The sequence below is a fragment of the Xiphias gladius genome, chromosome 19, assembly GCF_016859285.1.
Source record: "Xiphias gladius isolate SHS-SW01 ecotype Sanya breed wild chromosome 19, ASM1685928v1, whole genome shotgun sequence".
Taxonomy (NCBI): Eukaryota; Metazoa; Chordata; class Actinopteri; order Istiophoriformes; family Xiphiidae; genus Xiphias; species Xiphias gladius.
Genome location: NC_053418.1, coordinates 18,851,528 through 18,875,360, shown reverse-complemented (window position 1 = coordinate 18,875,360; position 23,833 = coordinate 18,851,528). Strand labels below are relative to the sequence as shown.

General features: G+C 40.8%; 1 protein-coding gene across 1 annotated transcript in view; it reads left to right on the top strand.

The window, feature by feature from the left end:
* Positions 1-4,149: 4,149 nt before the first annotated feature.
* Positions 4,150-23,833, top strand: part of adgrv1 (adhesion G protein-coupled receptor V1) — a 98,821-nt gene continuing 79,137 nt past the window's right edge. Inside the window, exons 1-21 of the mRNA XM_040155521.1 lie at positions 4,150-4,335; positions 5,126-5,275; positions 7,804-7,899; positions 9,294-9,398; positions 9,652-9,765; positions 10,178-10,408; positions 10,625-10,962; positions 11,148-11,418; positions 12,895-13,221; positions 13,758-13,934; positions 14,387-14,610; positions 16,562-16,688; positions 16,838-17,023; positions 17,417-17,597; positions 18,042-18,205; positions 18,320-18,443; positions 18,561-18,821; positions 19,948-20,074; positions 20,277-20,500; positions 20,681-21,415; positions 23,446-23,819. Of these exons, the coding sequence (XP_040011455.1) occupies positions 4,150-4,335; positions 5,126-5,275; positions 7,804-7,899; positions 9,294-9,398; positions 9,652-9,765; positions 10,178-10,408; positions 10,625-10,962; positions 11,148-11,418; positions 12,895-13,221; positions 13,758-13,934; positions 14,387-14,610; positions 16,562-16,688; positions 16,838-17,023; positions 17,417-17,597; positions 18,042-18,205; positions 18,320-18,443; positions 18,561-18,821; positions 19,948-20,074; positions 20,277-20,500; positions 20,681-21,415; positions 23,446-23,819 (4,722 nt within the window). The remainder of the gene's footprint in view (positions 4,336-5,125; positions 5,276-7,803; positions 7,900-9,293; positions 9,399-9,651; positions 9,766-10,177; positions 10,409-10,624; positions 10,963-11,147; positions 11,419-12,894; positions 13,222-13,757; positions 13,935-14,386; positions 14,611-16,561; positions 16,689-16,837; positions 17,024-17,416; positions 17,598-18,041; positions 18,206-18,319; positions 18,444-18,560; positions 18,822-19,947; positions 20,075-20,276; positions 20,501-20,680; positions 21,416-23,445; positions 23,820-23,833) is intronic.

Here is a 23,833-nt window from a genome sequence, read left to right as displayed (position 1 = left end):
AGACTATTATCCCACACACCCTCTACCAAAAAGGAAGTAAGAGTATTGCTTTCCACTTTTAAAGCTACCCAATACCAAGTATTCTCAGTGGAACAACTAGGGGAAAAGGCAAAGTCCTTGATTTCAATTATGGAGCCTGGTACTTTACCTCATGAAGCTCCCTGTGGCAAAAAGGGATGACAGATACTGTATTTAATAAGACAAAGAACTGAGACATATATCCCAGTTAAAAAGAGAGAAGTTTAAGTCACTCACTGTCAAACCTGACAGTCTGTAAGGTCACATTTGTGATAACATATACATACGTATGTCAACTACCCAATCATCTGACTCGTTCTATACCATGAATCCTGCTTTGTCATGTTTACTAACATCCTCTCACTGTTAAGTCTTAGGCTTGCAGTGAATAATTGATGCTAAACATTACGGCACAGAGACCACTGTCAGGAGAAACCCTAGAGGCATCAGCAGCAAGCACTGACCACAGGAGCAGCCCTGCAACCAGACACCTCCTAAGCAACTCTGACGGGGATATCCAATAGATCAGTGAGTGAGTGACTGTGTGTGCGTAGTGTGTCTGCAAGGGATCTGATGTAATGCCGGGGTCCTAGCACTGGTAGGCTGTGTCAAGAAGGACTGACAGGTGACGGGGTCAAACCACCACCGATTAGTGCTGATATTATCACTGTGACTGGTCATGATGCTTATCATTTTTGAGCTTGCTGAGAAGGCTGTCTAGTGATGAGCTATCCTTCACAGATATAAAGGGAAAGGAGTTTGTCTCCCAAGAAGAATTAAGATAGAGAGAATTAGCAGAATTCAGCAGAAAGAAAGGACTGAGTGATTGCAAGTGGATACGGATAGGATACTTGACATGTTCTATACTTGTGTGTACATTGGCTGAGTGTATGTGTGTTGCCTATACACTGCTCCCTTTATCTTTGATCTGAGCTTAGCTGGTGAAACAAGTGGACTTAAAGAAACAGTTGTAGCTCAATGCCAAGTGCTAAGAAACGTTCCTGGAATGCACAAAGCCTGCTTTTGCAAGAGATCCATAATTCTAATTGACTGCATATTGAAAGTAAGAGAGAAGTTAGCTGGAAGTATTATGTACTGGACAAAAATGGTTATGGTGAAAGCAGGTTCAAGGTCAAGGCTTAGCGAGATAGTAATCCGATTTAAACAACAGCTTTGGGAATTTGTACCTAATTGTTTGTGAAGAATGATTCAGGGCTGTTCTAGGCCAAAGGTTAATTTTCATTTGAGCTTGATGACTAATTAAAGAGAACATTTGACAATGTATTGTTGTTCTGTTGTGGATGAATGTAATGATGTGCATCACATATTTAACCAAATACTATATATAGTAGGTAATACGTATTTATTGGCTGCTGTGTGTGTTCCAAGAAACAAAGTAATGCATTATAAAAGAAGAGTCAGCTGACTGAGGTCAGAATCACAGAATAAGTCAATAAAATTAATTTTGGATGTTCAGAATGTGAAGTCTCTTTAGTTGTGGTGTTGTCTGTGGCTTGTTAGAGCGCCAGATCCCAGAGTCCTTGCCCCGGCCATCATTTTCTGTTCATTTGGCCAAGGATATTTGTGATTGACAGCTTGTTTTCTTACATTTCAGAGCTCTCCAGTGTCCTTGCCTGTCACCCAGCTGTCAAGCTGAGCACTGAGACCTTGCATTTTGGATGCATATGCTGAATGTGGCAGCCCTGGCAAAAGTGTGTGTGTGTGTGTGTGTGTGCACACGTATATGACTGTGTCTCTTTGCACCTCTCTACATGGACTCCGACTCCCAGCCTTATCAATGTCACAGGTCTGCGCCAGGCACTCCATGCTGCCTTTTGCTGTGATAGACAGATCCCTGGTCCCCCTGTAACCCCTGGGGTCAGGATTGGCACAACGCATGATGCCAGCAAAAAAAAACTGCCTTGCCTCTTATATAACAGACCTGTGCCATCCACACGGCATCTGCTTTGTATTAAGTCCTCTGAAGGAAGAGCAGCATCTGGGTCAGTGGATGCAAAAGGGACCACCCTTCTGTTTTGGAGTAGGGGATTAGGAGGTTAGAGGGTTGGATGCTTGCTACCATGCATCTAAAAGATTGTGGTCTAAGTGATGTTAGGCAATCATTTGGAGGTTTGGAAGTGGGGTTTTGAGGCACAAGGATTTACTGAACAAATAGCCTGAGGGAAGTCAGACCTTTTGTTCTGGAAACTGAAAGCAGGCATGACATAGAGAGACTGAGTTTAAATGAAAAATATTCTATTCTACATGATAAAATTCTGATAATTTTTAGCAAAGTTTGCAAGCTGTGGTGAGTAAGGTATTGACCATGACATATGGTGCCTTAACCGTCCATTATAACTCAATTAGGCAGGTAGGTGGTTATACAGTACATGCAGCTGCCCAAATGCTTTGAAATTGAACGTATCCTCAGGTGCACTATTACCCACTAGAGTGTCGACTAAACACTGGTGTAGACTAATACTGTGTAAGGCAGTTTCACTTAGATGGTGCAAGAAAGAGGGTTTACAGCTTTTCACTCAAGCTCTCAGTCAGTGATTCAGGAAGTTCCCAGCCCCAGGAGAGAGAGCAGGGCGAATAACAGGATTTATTCAACCCTGCCCCGTCTTTGTCCAGTGACACACTCACCTCTCTTCCCCCTTAGCCTCACCCTCTGTTCCACACTGTCCAGCCCTGCTACCCACCAGCTCTAAATCCTTTTTTGATGGATTTCCCAGCAATCTCTCCACTGCTGGCATGTGTGTAACACATGCACACACACTCACACGCACACATGCCCATTGACATCAGCTTCATCAGACAAACTCTTTCATATACATATATGCCCTCTCTCCGTCACACTCGTTCATAACATCTGCATCAATTAATTTTGACTATGTCTGTCAACCAACAACTTCTGATCCTGATATGGTGTCATATTCTTCTCTCCATGCTGACAAACTGATTGATGGATGGTTGCTATTTAAACCCTCACCAATACTGAGAAAAACTCATATTGATATAACAGTAATGGAACATATGAAAAATGGGATATTTTCAATGTCCAACTTTCCTAAACGATTTCTGCGTATGAAAAAAGAACCAAACAGCATGACTTCATCCACTGTAGCTGCTGATGTTCTTTTTCAACCTTGTAATTAAGAGCAAATATTTTTTTACAAGACCTTACGTGTTCATAGTTTTGGCAAGGCTATGTGGTGCAGATTATGAATGGGATGGGTAAAAGGCAGCTGGAAGGGGAAAGACAGAACAGATTGACCAAAATTTAACTTTAAGCTGGCTCCACCCCACTTGTCGTGCTGTGTTGTTTTGTTGTGTTAACCATGACAACTGTCTCAGCAGCTCCATCCAGTTTTAGGATTATTCTGGGTGAGAGAGCTGAGCAGGAGAGAATTGGGGAGAGGAGGGGGGAAGACACGAGATGAGACAAGTAGAGAAGAGAAGAGAAGTCGAGGGCAGAGGGGTGTATAAGAGACAAATTGAGAAGTGAGGATGATTGAAGGAAGCAGGAGAGCCGAAAAAGATAATTAGAGAGAGAGAGAGAGAAGAGAGTGTTGGCAGTGCAGAATTGCACAAGAGACTGTCTGAAGTTTCATGCTGAATTACTGAAAGTACCTCGAGTGATCATATTTATTCTGGCATGATTAAATTTATGTGGTAAAGAAGAACAAACTCGACAACAACTACTTTAACAGTTATGGCAACCTGAGGACAACAGCCGTTGGACTTATGGAATAATGTTATGAATCACTTAGACCACAATGACCAGCAAGCCTGCCAGCCAGCCTGGCTGCACATTTTCAAAACCCAGGCCTTCTGAACATCTGGCCCAGTCAATATTGTCTGTGGATCATATTACTTGTAATCTATACTGACTGTATATTGTTTTAATTTTATCATCAGCATCCATTAGAATAAAGAATATGGGGACGTGTTTTAGACAAACTTTTTGATTCTGTTGTTCTCTGCTCTTTTACTTTAAGTTCTGCACATCCTACATCTTTACACTGAAAGATCTTTTTTTTAAGATTAGGAGATATTTACTCTTAATACTGTATGACATCTTTTTTTTTTTTAAATATTTCCTCCATCTGCTCCCCCGTTTTCGTAGGAATGCTCCCTGTCCTCCTGCTAGGTGGGTTGATTCTGGCTCTGTCCATCCCTGGCACTACGTCTGAGTCAGCCACGCTGCGGTTCCTGGGGCAGACTGACTTTGTTGTCAACGAGAGCAGCACAGCTGTGGTCCGGCTGGCTGTGGAGAGAGTGGGAGACCCGGTCAATGTGACGGCTTTGGTTCTGGTAGGACATGGGACAAGATCATCATTGATAATGTATTGTACTCATCAGCCTGTCACCTATTACATTATGTCTGTATCCAAACAGATCCACCCAACACAATGATACATGGTGTACTATATCATGTAATGCAAAGAAAAAACAGTCACCTTTCTCTGTTGCTGGACTGTCACTTCTATGTTCAGTGAAGGAGAGAATCAGTGACCTTTAATTTATGGCAAATGTGGTGGTATCATCAAAGACCCTGTGTGTCGACAGAAATGGCCTTGGAAATCACAGAATGGGTTTTCGCTTTATGTCCACCATGTAGGGGCTAGTGTCAGCTGCTCACAGTCAGTGTCTGTCTACTTTTTCTTACATGAACTATTACACCTAGGCTGTCTTGTTAGTAAATGAAATATTGAAATATCAGCCTTCCTTCCAGGAAACTAATGAGCAGAGACAGAAGCACATGGAAACTCAATATCAAGCAGATAAAGGTACCAGTTGAAAGGAAGGAAAGAGTCAAGAGCACAATAAATGCACTCTGCTGGAGGAAAGAGCTGAAACCGGCAAATACATCAAGCCTGAGGCATCCTATAGGCTTAGTTGTCTAATGCATAGATCATGTACCTTCAAAATCCTGGATTCAAACCCATCTCTAGTCCATTGTCTCCATATCTTTTGTAACTCTCCCGTTTCTCTCCATTTTACAGAAAGTATCTCAAACAAACAGAAAATGTGCAAAGAAGCAGGTATCTTACTTTAGTGTAATGGTGAGTGATACAATTTTATGTCTGCTTATTTCTCCCAGCTAGAGGGAGTCGACACAGGGGACTTTGAAGCCATTAATGCTGCAGCCTTTCTGCTGTCCACTGAGTCCAGTAAGACTATATTCATTGCTGTGAAAGATGACGACTTGCCTGAAGCCGATGAGACATTTACCTTCAATCTTACACTACAGGTAAAGGCCTGTTTATGTGTGTGCGTGTGCAAATTTTCCTTTGCAGTCTTGTGTGTGTTGCATTTATGTGCCAAATATATGTTTGTGGATTGATGATGAATCCCTCTTCGCCCCTCACTCCATTGTCTCTCCTCTCTCGAGCTCCAAGCTTTTTTCCACAAAGTCCCACTGTTCTAATTCTGCCCCTGACCATCTTAAACCCTAACCCCAGCTACTAAGCAATAGGGAGTGGGGGTGTCATATAGTAAGCCCTGGAAGGCTCTGAGCTGCAAGGTCTTTGATGTCTGTGCTCCATAGGACTTTTCCAGGGCTGGCATGGGTGGGGCCAAATGTTGTGTGCGTCTCTGAGGTTCCCCACTAAAAGACACTTTTGTGAAGAGAAACTAACTTTGACAGCCACTGCCTCACCACACATTAGATTAAAGTGATTCTCTCATTCACTGTCCCCATTGACTTCGATGGGCATGTCCGTTCCGTGGATTTCATTTCTTTATGTGTTGTGTGTTCACCATTGCAACTGGCACACTATTATAGATGAAAGCTCAGTCTGTTACAATGAATGAATGGATTCACAACCAAGTACATTCAAATCTTTGTCAGCAAAACAGTCTTAAAATGCATGAAAAGACCATATCATCAGACAGTGCACCTTGCTACTTTATTCTGTAAGATAAAAAAAATAAAATGAAAAGATGGCCTGCAATTATTGTTTTTTATCATGTTATGCTTTTGCTATTGTGCATAGTCTTGTATAGGACTGTAAATCTTTGTCAAAAGAATTACCATCACAGCCCAGGATGCCTTACCCTTAGAAACTATCTCCATGGTTTCATATAACCTTTAGCTGTCAAGTTTGATTGATGAGCTGGGGGGCCTGGTCCTGCTGTCTGCCTGTCTTATCCCGCAATAAAAGACCTAAGACAAAGGTCATTGTGAATCACTGATTGTCAGCTATGTATGTTTACAAAACAGAAACAACCCTGAGCAGCTGTCAGCAAGACTAACTTTGTTCACAACATTTTCAATTTGCTGCTGCATTTTTGTAACATCTGGTTAAAATCCAGTTGCACAATCCCTTATTTAGCGTGCTACGAGAGTGAAAGACCAGATGAGGCCCACTTAGCCCTTCTGTTTACACTACAGTGGAGACAAAGCTTTTGGCCAAATGCTACCCTATCAGTTTACTGAAGAACTGTCTGAGGATGAATGTGCAGTACAAGGGGTGGGATCTAGGGGTGTCATAGATCAAACACAAGAAATAAAGGGCTGATCAGGGTACATCTATCATTTGTGACAGCTGAATCTGTCACAAATGATAGATGTTTCAATAGAAAATATTGTACTAGCTTTGTTAGAAATTAGTATGACCAAGACTTGTTATATAGAGGTAGTGTAGAACTGTGGTGGACCAGAGCAGGTGCAGCCTATCAGTGCTATGCAGGAACAGAAGGTAGAAACACAAACTGGATTGTAGCATACTATGTAGTGCTATGTGTGTATAATAAAGCTGTTTTTTAATCAGCCAATTTGTGTGCGTGAATCAATTTGTATTTTAGTCTTTTTATGTAGTTCGGCACACATGAGTATGAGCGTAGGTGAATGTGTGTTTTCAGACTCCTGGCTCGGCTAGTGGCTTGGCTTTGAGAAAGCCTGTGGATTCTGTGTCTGTGAGTTGACATCTACAAGAGCTCAGCAGCAGAAAGAAAGCTCTGTTACAGCTGGGAAAAGACCCATTTAGAATAAGCACTAAGCACTTTCTTGTTTTTCATTTTCTACTTTGCTTGCTCTCACCTTAACATGCGCACACACACACACATACAGAGGTTTTGCTAAGGACTGTGTTTGGCTGAGAAAAATAGAGAACATTTCAAAATTGTGTTTCTCTTCATCATATGATGTCAAGACTCTCATAGTTGGTTATTTTCCAGAACACCATTGTATGTTGCAAAGGGATTTTGGAGGTTTTGGTGGAAGCCTGTGCACTTGAGCTCAGACATGGTGGTTGTCAGCAGAGTTGGTCCATAACATGCTTGTGAAAACATTGGTAAGCTCACTAATGGAAACCTTGGAAAGTTAAACCAAATAACAAGGCTGTGGTCTTTCTCTTTGCTAGAGTTCAGAAAAAGGAAAACCCTCCTTACACAGATAACAGGTTGTTGTTCTTTTTGTTAAGTTAAAAAATCAGTGTAAGCCTTGTGAAGTCGCTATGTGATTTTAAACATGCTGAGATTTTAAGTTTTTTAGGTTGTAGCGCCGAATCACAGAGCACAGCAAAAGTCCTGAGGAGGTATCCCACTGTGAGCCAACCTGACATGTCAGCTGGGCTGAGACAAATACTTCCTGTATTTGTGCCTTCTCAGTGGGAGCATAGTAATGAAGTGAAGACAGTGAATAAGGGAGGCATTCTGGTTTTTCACATGAGCATGTGTGCTGGGGAGAGGTTAAGATGTGTTATGGAAGTTAAGATGGTACATTCGGTATATTAAGCCTGGTTTTATGTAACCATTTCAGTTCTTCCCACTTTCCAGAGTTCCTCTAATGGCGTTACACTGGGGACACCAAACAAGGCAACCATCACCATCCTGTCCAATGACAATGCCTTTGGAATAATTGCCTTCAACTCAGTAAGAAACCCATTTTGCATGCATCTTGTCTTAATTTTTATTCATTCACTTTGTCTCATCCATTACAACCTATCACTTCTAATTTCAAACTATGATTAGTTCAATGTACATCAGTTTATCATAGTTAGTCACATGGTATCATTATGTAACTACCACCATTATCACCACTACTCACAGTTATCTTCGCAGGCACAAAAAGAAAGAAAGCACAGCAGCTTTGAGCAATCAGTAACAAGGCCAAATAAGGAAACTGGAGATTTTTTTTTTAATTTATTCAAATTTTTTAGAGTATAGGAGCTACACAGAATTAATCTAAGTCTTTGGAATTTTTTAAGGACAAGACAAGCTGCCTGATCTCTTTTCTTGACCCTTTAGGAAACTGTCAGCTCGTTTTAAAGGGTATAAGTTATGCTGAAATTATTGTCCATTTCTGAAACCTGCCCAAACATTCGTTTGTCACTAATATTGCAAAAGTCAGCTGGCCACAACGAACTGCACTTGCATTATGAACATCCACTTGTATTTGGGACCATATTTATAAAGAAATAGAGCCTACTGATGTTAGTAAGTAGTAGTAGAAACTAAGGGTTTCGGGGTGGATTAATTTGGACCCACTACTGCAGAGAGGGTTTCAATTATGCCAATATCGTGGTTATGGGAGAATTGACCATCTTGTGGCTGAGGGTTTCCAGGAGCAATTAAAACCACAACACTCCTTGGATTAAGTTATCAGTGGGAGTTTATAGTGTTTCCATGGTAGCTGTGTTGTGTATGTTGCGAACTGTTTTTTCTACCACCACCAGATGGTCTCATATGATGGATATTGATTTGGCTTGCTTAGAATCAATAAAGGGCTCCTGGCCTCTGGGGAGGTGTTTATGTTAGTTATGTTTTTATGTACGAAATTAATTCATGTATAGTATTTCTTTGCTTTCTTTGTCTTCTTCTTCCTTTACATTCTTCTGAATTTATTTGGTTATGGTAAATGGAACTTAAATTACGAAGAAAAACAGGAGCTTGATAATGACTTGCAAATTCAGTGATATTTCTCTTACTTCATGTTGCTTTAGATTTAATTTTTTGATTCTGTTTCAGATTTATTTACTGAAACAGAGTACCACTTTATCCCTGCTAGTATGGATTTCCTTTGTCTATGTGTCTTTTTTCAATTCAATTTAATTCAGCTCACTTGTACTGCCTGTTTAGAGCCCATTTAAACTCAAATTTACTTTGGGTTTTGGTTTGTTATTGTAGTCTTTCAAAAATGACATTTTGCTTTGTTTCATTATTTGGTTGATTCTAATTGGGAATAAGAAACCATGTTGAAACTGATTAAAGAGAGCTTATTGGGGTTCTGTTTGTGTGTTTTGTATCTCTCACCGTCTTCATCTCAGACTGAAGAGATAGTAGTTGATGAACCCAGAAGAAGCAACCATTATGTGCCTTTCACCCTGATTAGAGAGAAGGGAACATATGGGACTGTGACCGTGAACTTTGAGGTGAGAGGGCAATGTAGACAAAACCAGCATAACTAAGACACTGTACTTGTAGTATGTTTATCCCACTGGCTAAAAATGGAGTTTGGAGAATTTAGATCCAAATCGGAACATGTATTTCTTTGATTACATGCAGTTTTGTGGTAGATAATTTGATTATTTATATGCAGTATATAAATGATAAATGAAAATCCACATACAGTACAGCACACGGGCATGCCAAAGTGTGAACTTCACTGTGACTCCTCCGGTTCAGATCTCTGAAGGTCCCAACCCTGCCATTGAGGATCTCAGTCCAGTCAGAGGAAACATCATCATCCCTGTAGGACAGGCCATAGTACACTTCAGTATCCTCATCCAGGATGACCAGGTATTGCACAGGCTCCTCACAGTACTAGTTGTAGTTGGAACGATTACATATTTGGGAAATGTGTAAAAAGATTAAAATAAATGATCAAAATTCTAGAGGCTGACAGGACCTAACCTTATATATACCTTATATATATAAGCTTAACTGATGTAATTGCTATTCACATCCAGCAGTGATGCAAATTACACTGATAGGTTTAATATAGTGGAACTTAAAGATCAACAGTACTAAAGGCCACATGTGCATCACCCCTTAGATCTTGATAAAATTTGAAACGCATCTTTTTAACTTCAAAATCAATAAAGCATAGCATGAGGAATTTATGTTACTCATCTTGTCTCAAGTTTCATGTTCAGAGTTGACAACAAGGAACAACTGTATATGAATGTGCTTCTCTTTCTCTGTTGGCCAGATCCCAGAGGATGATGAGGTGTTTTCAGTCAGACTAACAGGTGTGGCGGGTGGAGCCCTCCTCAGGCCTGACGCCAGCAGTGTTCAGCTAAGAATCCGGCGTAATGACAGCCCACTGCGGTTTTCCCACTCTATCATGGTTGTACCAGAGTCTGCTGGAGTCATCGCCCTCAATGTGACCCGAGGTCGATTAACTGAAGACGGGCCACTGATCGGCTCCGTTGACACTGAGGTTCCTTTCTATCAATCCAGTCATTTGTTTACCTAAACTTTTGACTGTTAAAAAATAGGGCACCGCCACTTTAATTATACATTTTTTTACGTACAGTATACCATACACAGCCACAACATTAAAACTGGTAACTGGTTTTAATGTTGTGTATAATAAGCATACAGTATAAGCATAAGACCCAATTTATATAAAACATCTGGACTGTACTGTCTTTAGGTCTCTGTAGATTACATGGTGGTGAGCGGTGAAGGACTGGGCAGTGCCACACCAGCTGTGGATTTCATCGACCTACAGCCAGTCAGAACAGTTACGTTCCCTCCATTTGTCTACACGACCAGTCTGCTGTTCAAAATCAATGATGACATCATGCCAGAAATTGCAGAATCCTTCCATCTGGTCCTGCTGGAAGAGACCATCAGAGGTGATGCTGTGCTAATATCACCTAATGCTGTGCTAGTGACCATCGAACCCAATGATAAGCCTCACGGTGTCCTGTCCATCAGCAGCAGCGCAGTCATTCAGCCAATCAGCATCAATGAAGATCTGACACAGAGGTGGATAATTTACAAATACTTAGAAAACTGTGATGGCATATACAGTATATATTATACAAGGGGATGGGTATTGTAACTTCTTTAACAGCTATTATTTACTGAATAAACTCTCTAAATACACTATAAGTGCAAAAGTGTCATAACAAAAAGAAAAAAAATTATATCCAAGATTGTCACTCCCCCAGATTTGATGGCATCATTATTGTAAGAAATGGAGGCAGCTATGGTGCCGTGTCCGCCAACTGGTCCATCAGTAGAAACTCCAGTGATCGCTCGCCGGTGTCAGATGACTTGAGTCCTGTGGCAGGGACAGTAAGATTTGCTGCCGGTCAGGTGACCGCTGTGATTCCAATATACATTGTGGCAGATGATCAACCTGAAGAGGCAGAAGCCTTCATTCTCAAACTGCTGCCTAATACTGTAACTGGAAATGCAGAGATCGACGAACCCATGGAGGTCAGTTTATAAAAGATCTTTTATAAGCCAGTGTTTATTTATTTATTTAGTTGTTCTCTGTTTGCTGTAATGGGTTTGTGACAGAGAAAAAAAAGGCTTCACTTTTTAAGGAACATATCCTCCAGATGTCATGCATCTGTTATGCATCTGTGTGTGCGCGTGTGTGTGTGTGTGTGTGTGTGTGTGTGTGTGTGTGTGTGTGTGTGTGTGTGTGTGTGTTTGTGTGTGACCTGCTGTAAGGTACAGTGGCAAACTTGGCACATTCTGAAAAAGTCGACCTCGTGGGTGTTCCCTTAATGTGGCTGAATCAAAACAAAGCAAAAACAGCAGGCACACTCTGTGTGTGGTGTCTGTGTGTGTGTTTTTTTTTAGAAAGCGGGGGTGAAGTGGTGACAAGTTTTTATAGCTTCCATCCTTGTCCAAGCCTCTTGGCTATGTGTGAAGGCAGTGGGCAGATCTAACTCTTGTTTATGTTCAAGGCACGAAATGAGACGCATAGAAACTCTGCTTTGGTCACATACAAACACACATCAGAACAACACCTAAGGTTGTGAGGCTATAGGGTCTGTTTGCCATCTTTGTAGAGTGAGTTGGCTTAGCAGAAATTCCCAAACAATTAATAAACACCTTTAACAGCAGAACAAGTTAATCAATGTTAATTGCTATTAATGTTGTAAGTGATATATTACACACACACACACAAACAAAAAAGCATACACAATAATCTGATTTATATATCAGCTGTTACAAATGTGCCAGGCAATGCATCAGACAAGTGTAGGTTTTGGGTTGAAATGAATGCGCCTCAGTTAAAATGGTCATGAAAACTGCTCTGGCAATCTTAGCAGAGTTAATTAAAGAGGATGCTTCTCTAAAGTTAGCATAGGGCTCTGTTTTACTACTTTCAGTCTCACATGCTTTCTTTCCTCTGCCTGTTCCTCACCTCTCCTTTCTTCTTCTTATAACCGAAGATACAGTCTTAGTAAAACAAAAACAGGATACACATCAAAGTCCTACAAAGTAATTGATGTTAAACCTGGGCTTCATTGCAATTACCCCCTCACAGCTTGAAGATCAATCAGCTCCCTCGTCACTGCACGGGGGACTCTACACGGCACAGATGCGTTCCCTCTTAGACAGTGCAGCTTGATGTGTCAAACTTTTGAAATCACATTCTCTTCCAAAGCAAAGTGTATATAACTAATTGTACTCAATTTAAACATGAACATTTTATATTGTTCATCATCATCATAATCTTTTGGTGGAGCAATTTGAAGACTTACAAGAGACTTTACCTGTGAGGCCCTATTTGATCAAATAAAGTAAAGTAAAAGGATATAGTTAATCAACATAACTATAATCTTGCCAAGTCCAAGTTTTGTGTTTCCTACAAGATACCAAAAATATGTTTTTGATAATCATTTTCGTCAGTCAAAGTGTAACATAAGCCTACTTTCCCCCCCGTTCTTTCACCAGATGGTGTTCTACATCCAGGACAGTGACGATGTCTTTGGGGTTTTTCGGTTTGACCCTGCAAAAGAGCAAAGCATCCAGAGCCAACCCGAGGGCCGCTTCCTCTCACTAAATTTCCTGAGAGATGGTGGTACACTAGGTGATGTGTCTATGACCCTCACCGCCCTCTACATTCCTGCAGGTCCAATAGACCCAGCACTGGCCCGTGACCAGGTTCTGAATGTTAGCAGATCTGTTAATGTGATGTTTGCCCGTGAGCGTATGGTACACGTCACGCTGCCAATCAGGAATGATGCCTTTCTTCAGAATGGAGCTCATTTCTTAATACAGGTAGCAAGGCCGGAAATATATGTTTTTTTTCCCACCTTTCAAGACATTATTAATTTTTAAGTTGTAGTCGTGGCAACATTTTGCTTACATGTCCAAAAATATGCTCTTTCAGTTAGTGTTTGCACCTCTAGTGAAATTAGTGCCATCCAAAATTTAAGTGTCTCATTTTCATGTGTGAATAGTTTGACACTGCCTCTCAAATCTGGCATGTTCCTACGGGATTCACCCAGCTCTCCAAACTAACAACATCACCTAGCCCTTAAAGCAAGTAACAAAGTACAAGACAAACCTTGTTCACTTTCTGTAAAACCAACTCCACACAGTTTCAGCCTCAACCCTTTAACATATACATGCACAAACATAAAAGGAGACGGAACAGAAATAAGCAGATGGTGAAGAAAGAGACGTATCTTTTATTTATCATTTATTATAGTGACGTGCTTTATTTTTCACAGCTTCCTCTTATAAATATCAATCCCCTAGTTCACCTGTTTGATCCTTCTGTTAATTGAGTTATGTCTTCTATTTTCCTGTAGTTGAATACACTGGAACTGGTTGATATCAATCCCTCAATTCATTCAAACAGCCCAAGGTTTGGGGGACCTCTAAACCTGACCTTAACTGTCACCCCTGACATTGCTAACGGGGAAATCGGCTTTACGAGTAACACCACAGTGGTGGTTTATGAACCAGAGGATAGCAATACAAGCACGGTAAGATATGACCATTGCTTTCAGCAGTAGTATAAAAATAGTGTCAGATCTGTAATGCCTTATCTCTATTGAATTAAAGAGTTCAGTATCATGTAAAACAGCATATAACTTTAGTGAGAAAAGTGATTTAATGGAAATTCTAAAACAGTTCTTACTTAAGACCTTAAGTTAGCTGACAGCCCTCAATGTACCATGATTTGTGTTAAGGATATGCTATCGTCATTCAGTTGTCGCGTACCCTGTAAAATGCTAAACTAACCAACACTGTTAAGGAAAACGATATCTATTTTGCCACTGTAAGTGAGAAAAGTTTTTAGTCACTGACTTTATAGCCACCATGCTGCTAGTCAGAAAACTCCCTTTGCCCTTGCCGAGTTTAATTTGTCTTCATAAAGTGAATATTCTGAATGTGCATATGTATAAGAGGTTAAGCCAAATGATGTTTGGTGCAGGTGAGCCTCCCTCTGCGGCGTGATGGGACAGACGGTCAGGCTGTAGTGTCCTGGAGGCTCCAGCCAATCGGAGCCAATCATGAAGATGTAACTGCTAATGACCTGAAGCCTCTCAGTGGCTCTGTTGTCTTCCTCTCTGGGCAGAGTGACGCCTCCATCAACCTCACTGTCATGGCTGACAACATCCCAGAAGTCAACGAGACATTACTGCTCACTCTGGATAGGTAGGGACATTAAACTCCAGGGAAGGTCATAGTTGACCAACAGAATAAGTGTTCATTTTGTTAATTATCAACAAGACATATTAGACCCTTCTGGTCTAGCCATAATATGACTGTAATACAACTTTTTGGGGTTCAGAGGGTGAAACTGTAACTGTAATGTTTTAGAACAAACTTATACATCAGAACAATTTGAAAGGCTGAGTGGGGGCTATCTCAACCCACCGCCCCTTTGGTTTTCTGGAGATATGTGCGTGTTTGTGGTAGCAGTTTTGGAGTGGGTTCATCTGTTAGTCTTATGTTCTGATGAGAACGGCATCTCCCTCTTCCTCCCACTCCTTCCCTGCAGGGTGGAGACTACACGCTTTATAGTGTACTTTGGGTAAGTGGAGAGTGGGGTGAACCTGGACCTTTTGTGCGGCATGAATCAGGACTTTGTTTTTCTGAGAAGGGCCTACTTCAGGATTTCTGGGGTCTTTGGTTGACGTGGAAATGAGGGGGATTGGGACGGGGGGGGGGGGGGTTCTGTGATGGTGTGAAAAAAAGAGAATCCAAAGGAGGGTGGGTGTTGGGAGTAAATAGAGAATCTTCTTTATGTGTTTTGCTCTAATTTAACCAAGCTTGATTGTATACCCTTTTAAAGATGTCAGTGTTTGTATGCACACAGCGCCTTGGCTGTGACTGTTTGTTTTGAGTGCTTCATTCTGTCACGTCTTCGTCTCCCATTTACCCATCATGTGACACTTGCTTGGCTCCAATTTTCCCAGCTTACACATACATACACACACCCCTGTGGAGCAATAACGATGCAGGCATGCTGTTGATTGACATTGTGGTTAAACGTGGCCTAAACAGCAGGACTTCAGGATAAGGAGCATCACACTATACAAGGAATGCTTATTACTTCATTAAGAAGTTCAATTTAAAGTTGAGTTGTTTTGCTATATATTATAGCTGATGTTGTAAAAACTCACAACGCTCAACAAACACAAAAGTCAAAAAAATATGCATGTCACCATTGTGATCTGCTGCACCATGAAGGTGACATTTATCTGCCTTGTATGCTTACGATGCGTTATGTTGGGCTGGACTGCAGGGGTGGGGTGGTGGGGGGCAGCCCTATAAAGGAGAATGTCCGTGTCTGACTGACTGACAGAGTGAGTTAGTGAGTGATAAAGTTACACCATTGTCAAGCCGAATGTCACGTGACTAAGTGTTAAAGTTACGCCATTGGTCATTGCTCTTTATAAATGAATTGGTGCAAATAGTTTCTGTTGCATCATCAGGGGTTCATTTACAGGAAGTGTTACCAAGTTAGTGCCTTTGTCGCTAGATTAACCGACTTTCACACCCCTTTAGCGACTTTTTTTAGGCACCTAGCGACAAATCTAGCACCTTTTTGGACAAACCTTAGCTACTTTCTGTAGAAGAGAGTCGCCAGTATTGCCCCGTGAGCTCAGACTTTCCCTCCGCAGGCACACCGTTCTATGCGTCTCATTCAATTGACCGCACAGCAGCTGACACAGACGTAAATGAGCTTCTAAATTTCTCTCTGAGTGATCATTTAACAAGTATTATAGCCAAAATCACAGCACAGCTGTTGTCCTTACCTTGTGTGTATGGTGATTTTGTCAGATGATGTCACGGTTATAAAATCTGGATTTTAGCAGTGCAGAGAAGCAGCTTGGAAAGGGCTTGGAAGTGACTGCTGGTTAACATTTAGTCTTAATGGGCCGCGTTAGTCAATATTCCATAATTGTTCCGTTGTCTCACAACAGAAAAAGAAAAATGTGTAAATGAGAACAGCTTCATTGGGAATTAATTGATAAAGGGCAGTCCAGCCATATACTAGGTTTTGATCTTAGTCTTTGTTATATTTTAGTCATGGTCACACAGTGTGATGATCTAATACTGTCTATATGCTTAAGTGTGCCTTTTTGTGTATTTTTCCCAGGAGTAATGTTGAGAATCAGATCCTTAAAGCTGGCTTCACCAGCAGAGAGATTGTCATTATGGAGAACGATGACCCTGGGGGAGTCTTTGAGTTCTCCCCATTCTCTAGAGGTCCATGGGTCATTAATGTAAGTCAAAGTTTGAAACTGAAAATTATGCATTTAAAGTATTTAACTAGCTACAATGTGAAGTGATAATCATGTACAAAAAAACACAAATATTGTTATTTTCTTTGCTGTCTCTCTGGCCACATGAAATTTGAACATTTTAAACCTAGGAGGGTGAGGCTGTGGAGCTGCATGTGGTCAGAGCCCAGGGACTGCTGTTGAAACAGCTGGTACGATATGCTGTAACGCCTTCAGGCAACACTGAATTCTATGGCGCAACAGGCATCCTGGAGTTCAAACCAGGGGAGAGAGAAGTGATGGTGGCACTAGTGGCAAGGCCTGATGGGGTGCCCGAGGTAAGAACATGGTCAATAAAATGTTGACTTTTTGTGGTTATATAATATCAATTTCCCCCACTACAAAATAAAATCCTTCTGGACTTTTAGTTTAGAGTTTATTTTTAGTTTAACAAGTGAAGTTACTTATCAGTTGATTCAGGAATTTTACCAGTGTCCCTCTTGAAATGAAGCAGAATAAGTCTGTTTTCATTTGGTAGTCACAATGTCAACATCTGTTCTACATGCTGCTAAAATGTATCTCAAATTTAGTATTTGCTCGATTATATTGCAGACTGTAAAGATTATGCTTTTGTACCTATGTACCTTGCTACATGAAAACTGTGTATGTGTGTGTGTGTGTGTGTATGTGTGTGTTTTTGTTTGTGTTTGTGCATATGTGTGTGCATACAGCTGGACGAGACTTTCTCTGTGGTACTAAGTAGCCATAGCACTCCACCCAGTCGCCTAGGCAACTACAGGGAGGTCAACATCACAGTGCGGAAGAATGACGACCCCTTTGGGGTCATTGAGTTCATCCAATCAGGACTGACAGTGACCATCAATGAGAGCAAAGGGAAAGAGATGCACCAGGGTACTTTGAAGTAACAGTCCTTGATTCACAGAACATTTGTATGCATTTAGGATGAGCTGGACTATGATAAAAGTTTGTATTTTATGTGCTAGTCAATTAAAACACAAAGGTACTTCATGAGTTGTCTGTGTCATGTTTGATTAATGCATAAGTATGCGAATGTCCAGTGTTCCATCTGCTCGTGAGAGCAGAGAGAATCAAAAAGCTTTTCTTTAGTGAATGAATAACCAGTGTTTGTACTTACATACAGCATACAGCCATACATTTGAGCTGCACCACTTAAAAAATTCTAAAGTTTAGCTCAAAACGAGAAAAATTGATTATATTTTATATACAAAATGGTAGCTTCTACTGTCAAGAGAAAGGTGCATACACAAGAGTTAATGACTAAAAAAGCTTCAGTATCTAAATAGATCACCTCTGTCTATTCTGAATCTCTTCCAGCTGTTTACCCTGTAGTGAGGAACAGGGGTCACTTCAGAGAGGTGTCTGTTTTGTGGGTGCTAGAGCCGGCCCTGTCTGGAGACGTCAGCCCCCTTCAGGGAAACATCACCTTCGAGGTCGGGGAGTACCTGAAAAACCTCACTCTCTTCTCTGTACCTGATGAGGTAAAGATAGAAAATAAATTCTGACTTGAAACCACTTTTTTTTTTTTTAATTGCATGTATCCAAATTTAAATTATATTTCCTTTTTTTGGATTTTAATTTATTTTTTATTTAAGACCCCAGAGGACATGGAGAATTTCACCATCACACTGTTAAATGCTACTGGTGGAGCAAGACTGGGAAACCTACTCAATGCCAATTTACAGATTAATAAGAATGATGACCCCATATACTTTTCTGGTAAGAATTTCACTATATTTGCAGGATCGTCTGAAAGACTGCAATAATATATGTAGTAATATAGCTACAGCCATTTACTTGTCTTCCCTGTCTCTTTCCATCTCACTCTCGACTTAGAACCTGTTGTCTTGCGGCTTCAGGAAGGGGGGGTGGCCAATTTAACTGTTCTGAGGGCAGGGCGGGCAGACTTTGTTGCCACGGTGATGTACCGAGTGGAATACGGTGACGCATCACCAGGTGATCTCACCATGCTGAGTAATAACACATTGCTGATATATGACGTGGGTGAATGGATGAAGAATATCTCCGTGGCCGTGGAGGATGACAGCACACCAGAGACTGATGAACCTTTCTACATTGTGCTCTACAACGCTACAGGCGAGTATGGGCTTCCTTTTAAACAAGTGGTTAGCACAGGGGTGTACTGTCTATTATACGGATATCTTCTGTGAATCACTACTTAAGTCAGGTTATATAGTGGATATGTCATATCTTCATATATGTATAATTAAAACAGCAGAAAGTCATTTGCTTTTCTCATTGTTCAGTGTGTTTCATAATAGAAAAACTAGGCAAACACACTTCATTTCAAAATAACATCACCCCCTTCTCCCCTGTTTAACGTCTCTTTCTTGATGTCAGTTGTATATGTACACAAAGAAGTGGGTTATTTAGCATTGTCTGTGGTAACACTGAAAGCTCTCCTAATCCCAGCATTGTGTGTCAGGGATGGGAATGAAAGACAGCTGGGCCTCAACAGGACCTTAATTACCAGACTCCAGACTTTCTAAGACACAAAGACCAGCCACTCCACTGGCCTCTCTCTGTTTACTGATTGACATTGAGTAGATTCAAGTAAAGGTTAGGCTCTGGTTTATGCTTGGGAATTGTCCTATATGTAGGAACTGAGTTAGACGTCAATAACCCCCAAGTTAGGAGTCAATCAAACAAATACTGGGACCTTGACACTCTTTACCTTGGCTGTTTAATTTTGAGCCGATTTGCATGCTCATTACAGTGTATTTGACGTCCGGAAACTTGAAATATGTGCTCTTAAGAGGTTATTGCAGTTGTGGGGATGCTATTTCAGCTAAACATTCCCATGTAGTTCTTATTTATTCTGTATTTTCTATAAAAGTTTTACAATATAAAGTTGTTGTTAATGAGTCTCTGTCCTCAGCTTTGTTCACTTTAACTCCTTTGCTGAGAAAAGCCTTTGTTTTTGGATTCTCCTTTTTATCATTAATAAGAAGCCCTTTCCCTCTTGGCTTGGTTGTCATAGTTATGGTGTGCTATGTTAATGAGACAGCCTCTCCCTGTTGCATGACATTTAGCATTACAATAACAATATGGCCAATGCAATCCATGTCAGTTTTTCTGTTGCGTGCGTCTGTCTGTACAAAGCATCCTATTTGGCAACTTGAGAATACATACTGCAAAACACATTAGCAAGAGAGCAACATGTAAGTCCTGATGTAACCTGATAATGTGCTTGTCTACACAGGTGATGCTGTTGTGTATGGAGCACACACGGCTACTGTGGTGATCGAGGCCAATGATGATGCCAACGGGATTTTCTCCCTGGAGTCCATAGAGAAACCTGTCGAAGAGGGCAAGATCAATAATTTTTAGTAAGGAACATGTCCCCAAGTCATATTTTTTTTGTGCTAAACTTGATTTAAAAGTTATGAAAGAGTTATATATTGCTGCTTTTCATGCTCATTTACACTTTATTGGAAGAATTATTTCAAATTAAAAAAAAATGTATATCTCCAAAAGTTTTCACCTGTATTCCATTGCTGAAATTATTACTCTGTTCTCCTCTTTCCCTAGTGTCCTGCGTGAAAGGGGCCATTTTGGTAATGTTACAGTCTTCTGGCAGCTGTTTGCCAATGACTCTGTGACTCTTCTGGAGGAAAACCAGGAGTTTATCAACACATCTGGCTCCATTACCTTCACTACAGGGGAAGAGACCAAGCCTATTGTCCTGCAGGCCATCTCAGATACGCTTCCAGAGTTCAATGAGTTCTTCATCCTCAAGCTGGTTAATATCTCAGGTAAGTTCCAGATAAAAGGGAAAATTTGTCAAACATTGAGATTAAATTCACCAGGAAATACATTTTGAGATTTCTGCTTAGATTCTCAATATTTAGATTCCAAACATGATGGAGAAGGATGAATTTCATTCATACTTTTGTTTCAAAAACCCTTCAGCTCTTGCCTATAATTTCTTTAAGGTGGCTACCCAGGAGAAGGTGGACGACTGGCTAAGACTTCTTTGAATACCTCGGTTTTTATCCCTGTCAATGACGACCCATTTGGTGTCTTTGCAATTGCTGACAGCAACCTGGACCAAGAAGTAGCCGAAGATGTACTCTCAGAGGATGATATGGCTGATGTCACTTCCTTCACCATCCTCCGACAGCAGGGTACTTTTGGTGAAGTGCGGGTTGCCTGGGAAATTGTTTCTGGCCGCTTCGTAAAGGGTCTTCCTCTGATGGATGACCTGCTCCTTCTAGCTTCCTTCCCAGATGAAGTTGAGCTCAGGCCTCATGCCAGGAGACACCACTCAGCCACAGACACGTGGTTTTTCTCTGGGCTCCCAGGAGCTTATGGGACCATCTCGCCTGAAGATGGACCTGCTGCTGTCAGCAGCTTCACCTTTTCTGCTTGGCTAGTGCCCAGACAACACACGGACGGCTTCATAGTCTCCAAAGGAACCAGGAATGGGACATTGTATTATGGAGTGAAGGTCCACACTAATGAGTCTCATGTCACGGTGATGCTGTACTATACAGTAATAGGATCAAACAATACCCAGGTGGCCCGGGCCAGTGCTGTGAAGTTTGTTGAGGATAATACTTGGCTACATGTCATCATTACTGTTGATGATGGGATTATTGAGTTCTTTTTGGATGGGAACCCTATTCTTGGTGGGCTGAAGAGCATCAAAGGAGAGGGCATTACTGATGGTAAGTTGCTCAGTTAGAGATTTATTAAACATAGCATAGTGACAAAGGGGAGGTTGTTGATAGTATAAAGGGTCCATCATATGCATTTGCATAATGTCACATTCAGCTTGTGTCTGTCGCTCCTATTTGTCAGTACAGTTTGTCTGTGTTTAGAATATGTTGTCATGACTTTTGAACATGTTCCCCATAACATTTTGGTTTACCAATACATCTTTAGTTTGGGCATCCCAATTTGGCCTCTTTGCACCATTGTTGCTTTGAAAACTCCATTTCAAATCATATACTGATGCGTTTATAGATAAAAAATGTTGCTAATTGGCATTCAACCAAACATTGCCAATTTGTTTGAATTTGACACTGTGATGAAGTTTCTCTTTTTAGTTCTTTTAATGTTAAAATAATCTTTTTAACATTTATTGTACAATGTCAAAACGTTACGCAAAGGCAAAAGCCTACTCAGGGCAAATTGTGACTTTATAATAAGTTAAAAATGAAGTACATATACCATGCTCATGTCCTTGTAATGATGATGTCATTGACACTCATTGTTTGAGTTCGTGCACCTGCTCGTGTGTGTATCTGTGACTGTCTGGGAGGGTGGATTCAAAGCTTCTTTCTCACTGTTCACATATGGAAGGACAACAAGACTACACTTCTTACATACATATGAGTGCATGCACATCTTTACACACACTAATGCACATTCACACAGACACACACGCACATACCTCTCAGTCGCCTCCTCATTGTTCAGGACTACTGGGACTCTGCCATGCTTGAGTGACCACTTAGCATCGGCACTGCTGGATATTGCTACTGCAAAAGGGAATAAGTCTGCATCTTCTTTTCTTCCTATTCTCTCTGATTAATGGAGACAATAGTGGCAGCCTGTATTGGACCGAGCACTCCGAGAGAGGAAAATGCTCTGATGGCTCTTTGGCTAACTTCAGTCACTCGAGATATATACATAATCATCAATCATGTCATGTGTTATTGTCTGTCACTAGTAACTCAGCCATCAGATGGATTGCTTTGTGTCAGGGCTTTATGCTTGCTCATTGTGGCAGATTTCCTGCTTTTTATACAAGAGGAGAAAACAATAGGCACGAGAGGTGTAAGTATATAAATGAGTAATGAGAAAAAGCAGGACCTATGTATTTGGTGGCCTTAATCAAGATACTGTTTGTGATCCCAATACACCCCAACCATAGCAACCAAATTAGTCAACATTAATAGTAATAATAATAATATGATTATATGACCCTCATTATTATTATAATGATACAATCATATTCTGGGTCGAAAAAGTCTCAGTAAGCAGTGTAAAAATTATGCAGTTTTTAATATTCAGTCGTTATGATCTCACCAAATCTCAAGCCAGGTTAAAGACTCATGGACAAATGTGATATTAGTTAATTAATTATTGATTAAATCACATGTAATTAATGACATTTTACTAAACACTGTAACTTGTAGACCACGTAAACAATTCAGTTATAGTTACATGAAAAATACTTCTCTTCAAAAAGTAAAAGTTTCAGCGATTACACACAAGAAGAACAAGAATAAGAATCAGTATTTTTTTAAAACCATGTAATGGCAACACACAATGATCTCCTCAAAGACATGTAAAAAACAAAACAATACACAGGCTGCCATGGTGTCCTTCCCCATCTCTTTCTCATTTTCTGTGATCTACTGTTCATCCACTAATAAAGGCACAAAATGATTTAAAAATGTTAAATATTAAATTATACATTAGGATATCTGCATGTGTGTATGTGTGTGTGTGCGCGTTTGTTCGTGTTTGTGGATATATTAACCTAAATGTCACTGTTTTCTTTGTTTTGACTGTCATATCTGTCATATCATGTCCTGCAGATTCTTCTTCAGACAAACATTGTTTGTGTTTTTTTTTTGTATACGTGAGCATTTTCTGTTTAGTTCTGTTTAGTTTAAGCATAAGGTTTTTTACTGTTTGCTGTAGCTCTAAAATATTCTGCAATGTTTTTTGGGTATTTCTACCCCAGGACCTGCATCACTGTTTATTGGATCAGATCCTGAGGGTGAAGAGCGCTACACAGGCCTACTCCAGGATGTTCGCCTGTACCGCACTAAACTGAAGCGCAGCCACATCCACGAGCTTCACACCCAGCCTGCTAAGTTAGACCTGCGTAACATCTCAGGTTACCTACGATATCGGCCCGAAGAGAGGCAGAAGTCATTCGTAGTGGAGGTCAGGGAAGATAATGAGGAAGAGGGTGAGGAGGTGTTCTATCTACAGTTGGTGGCAGTGCACGGTGGAGCCCGCCTCCCCCTCCCCAGACCCACAGCCATTTTGCGAGTCATGAAGAGTGACAATGCCAATGGGCTTTTTGGATTCACTGGTGCCTGCATACCTGATGTAAGTTTAGCCAG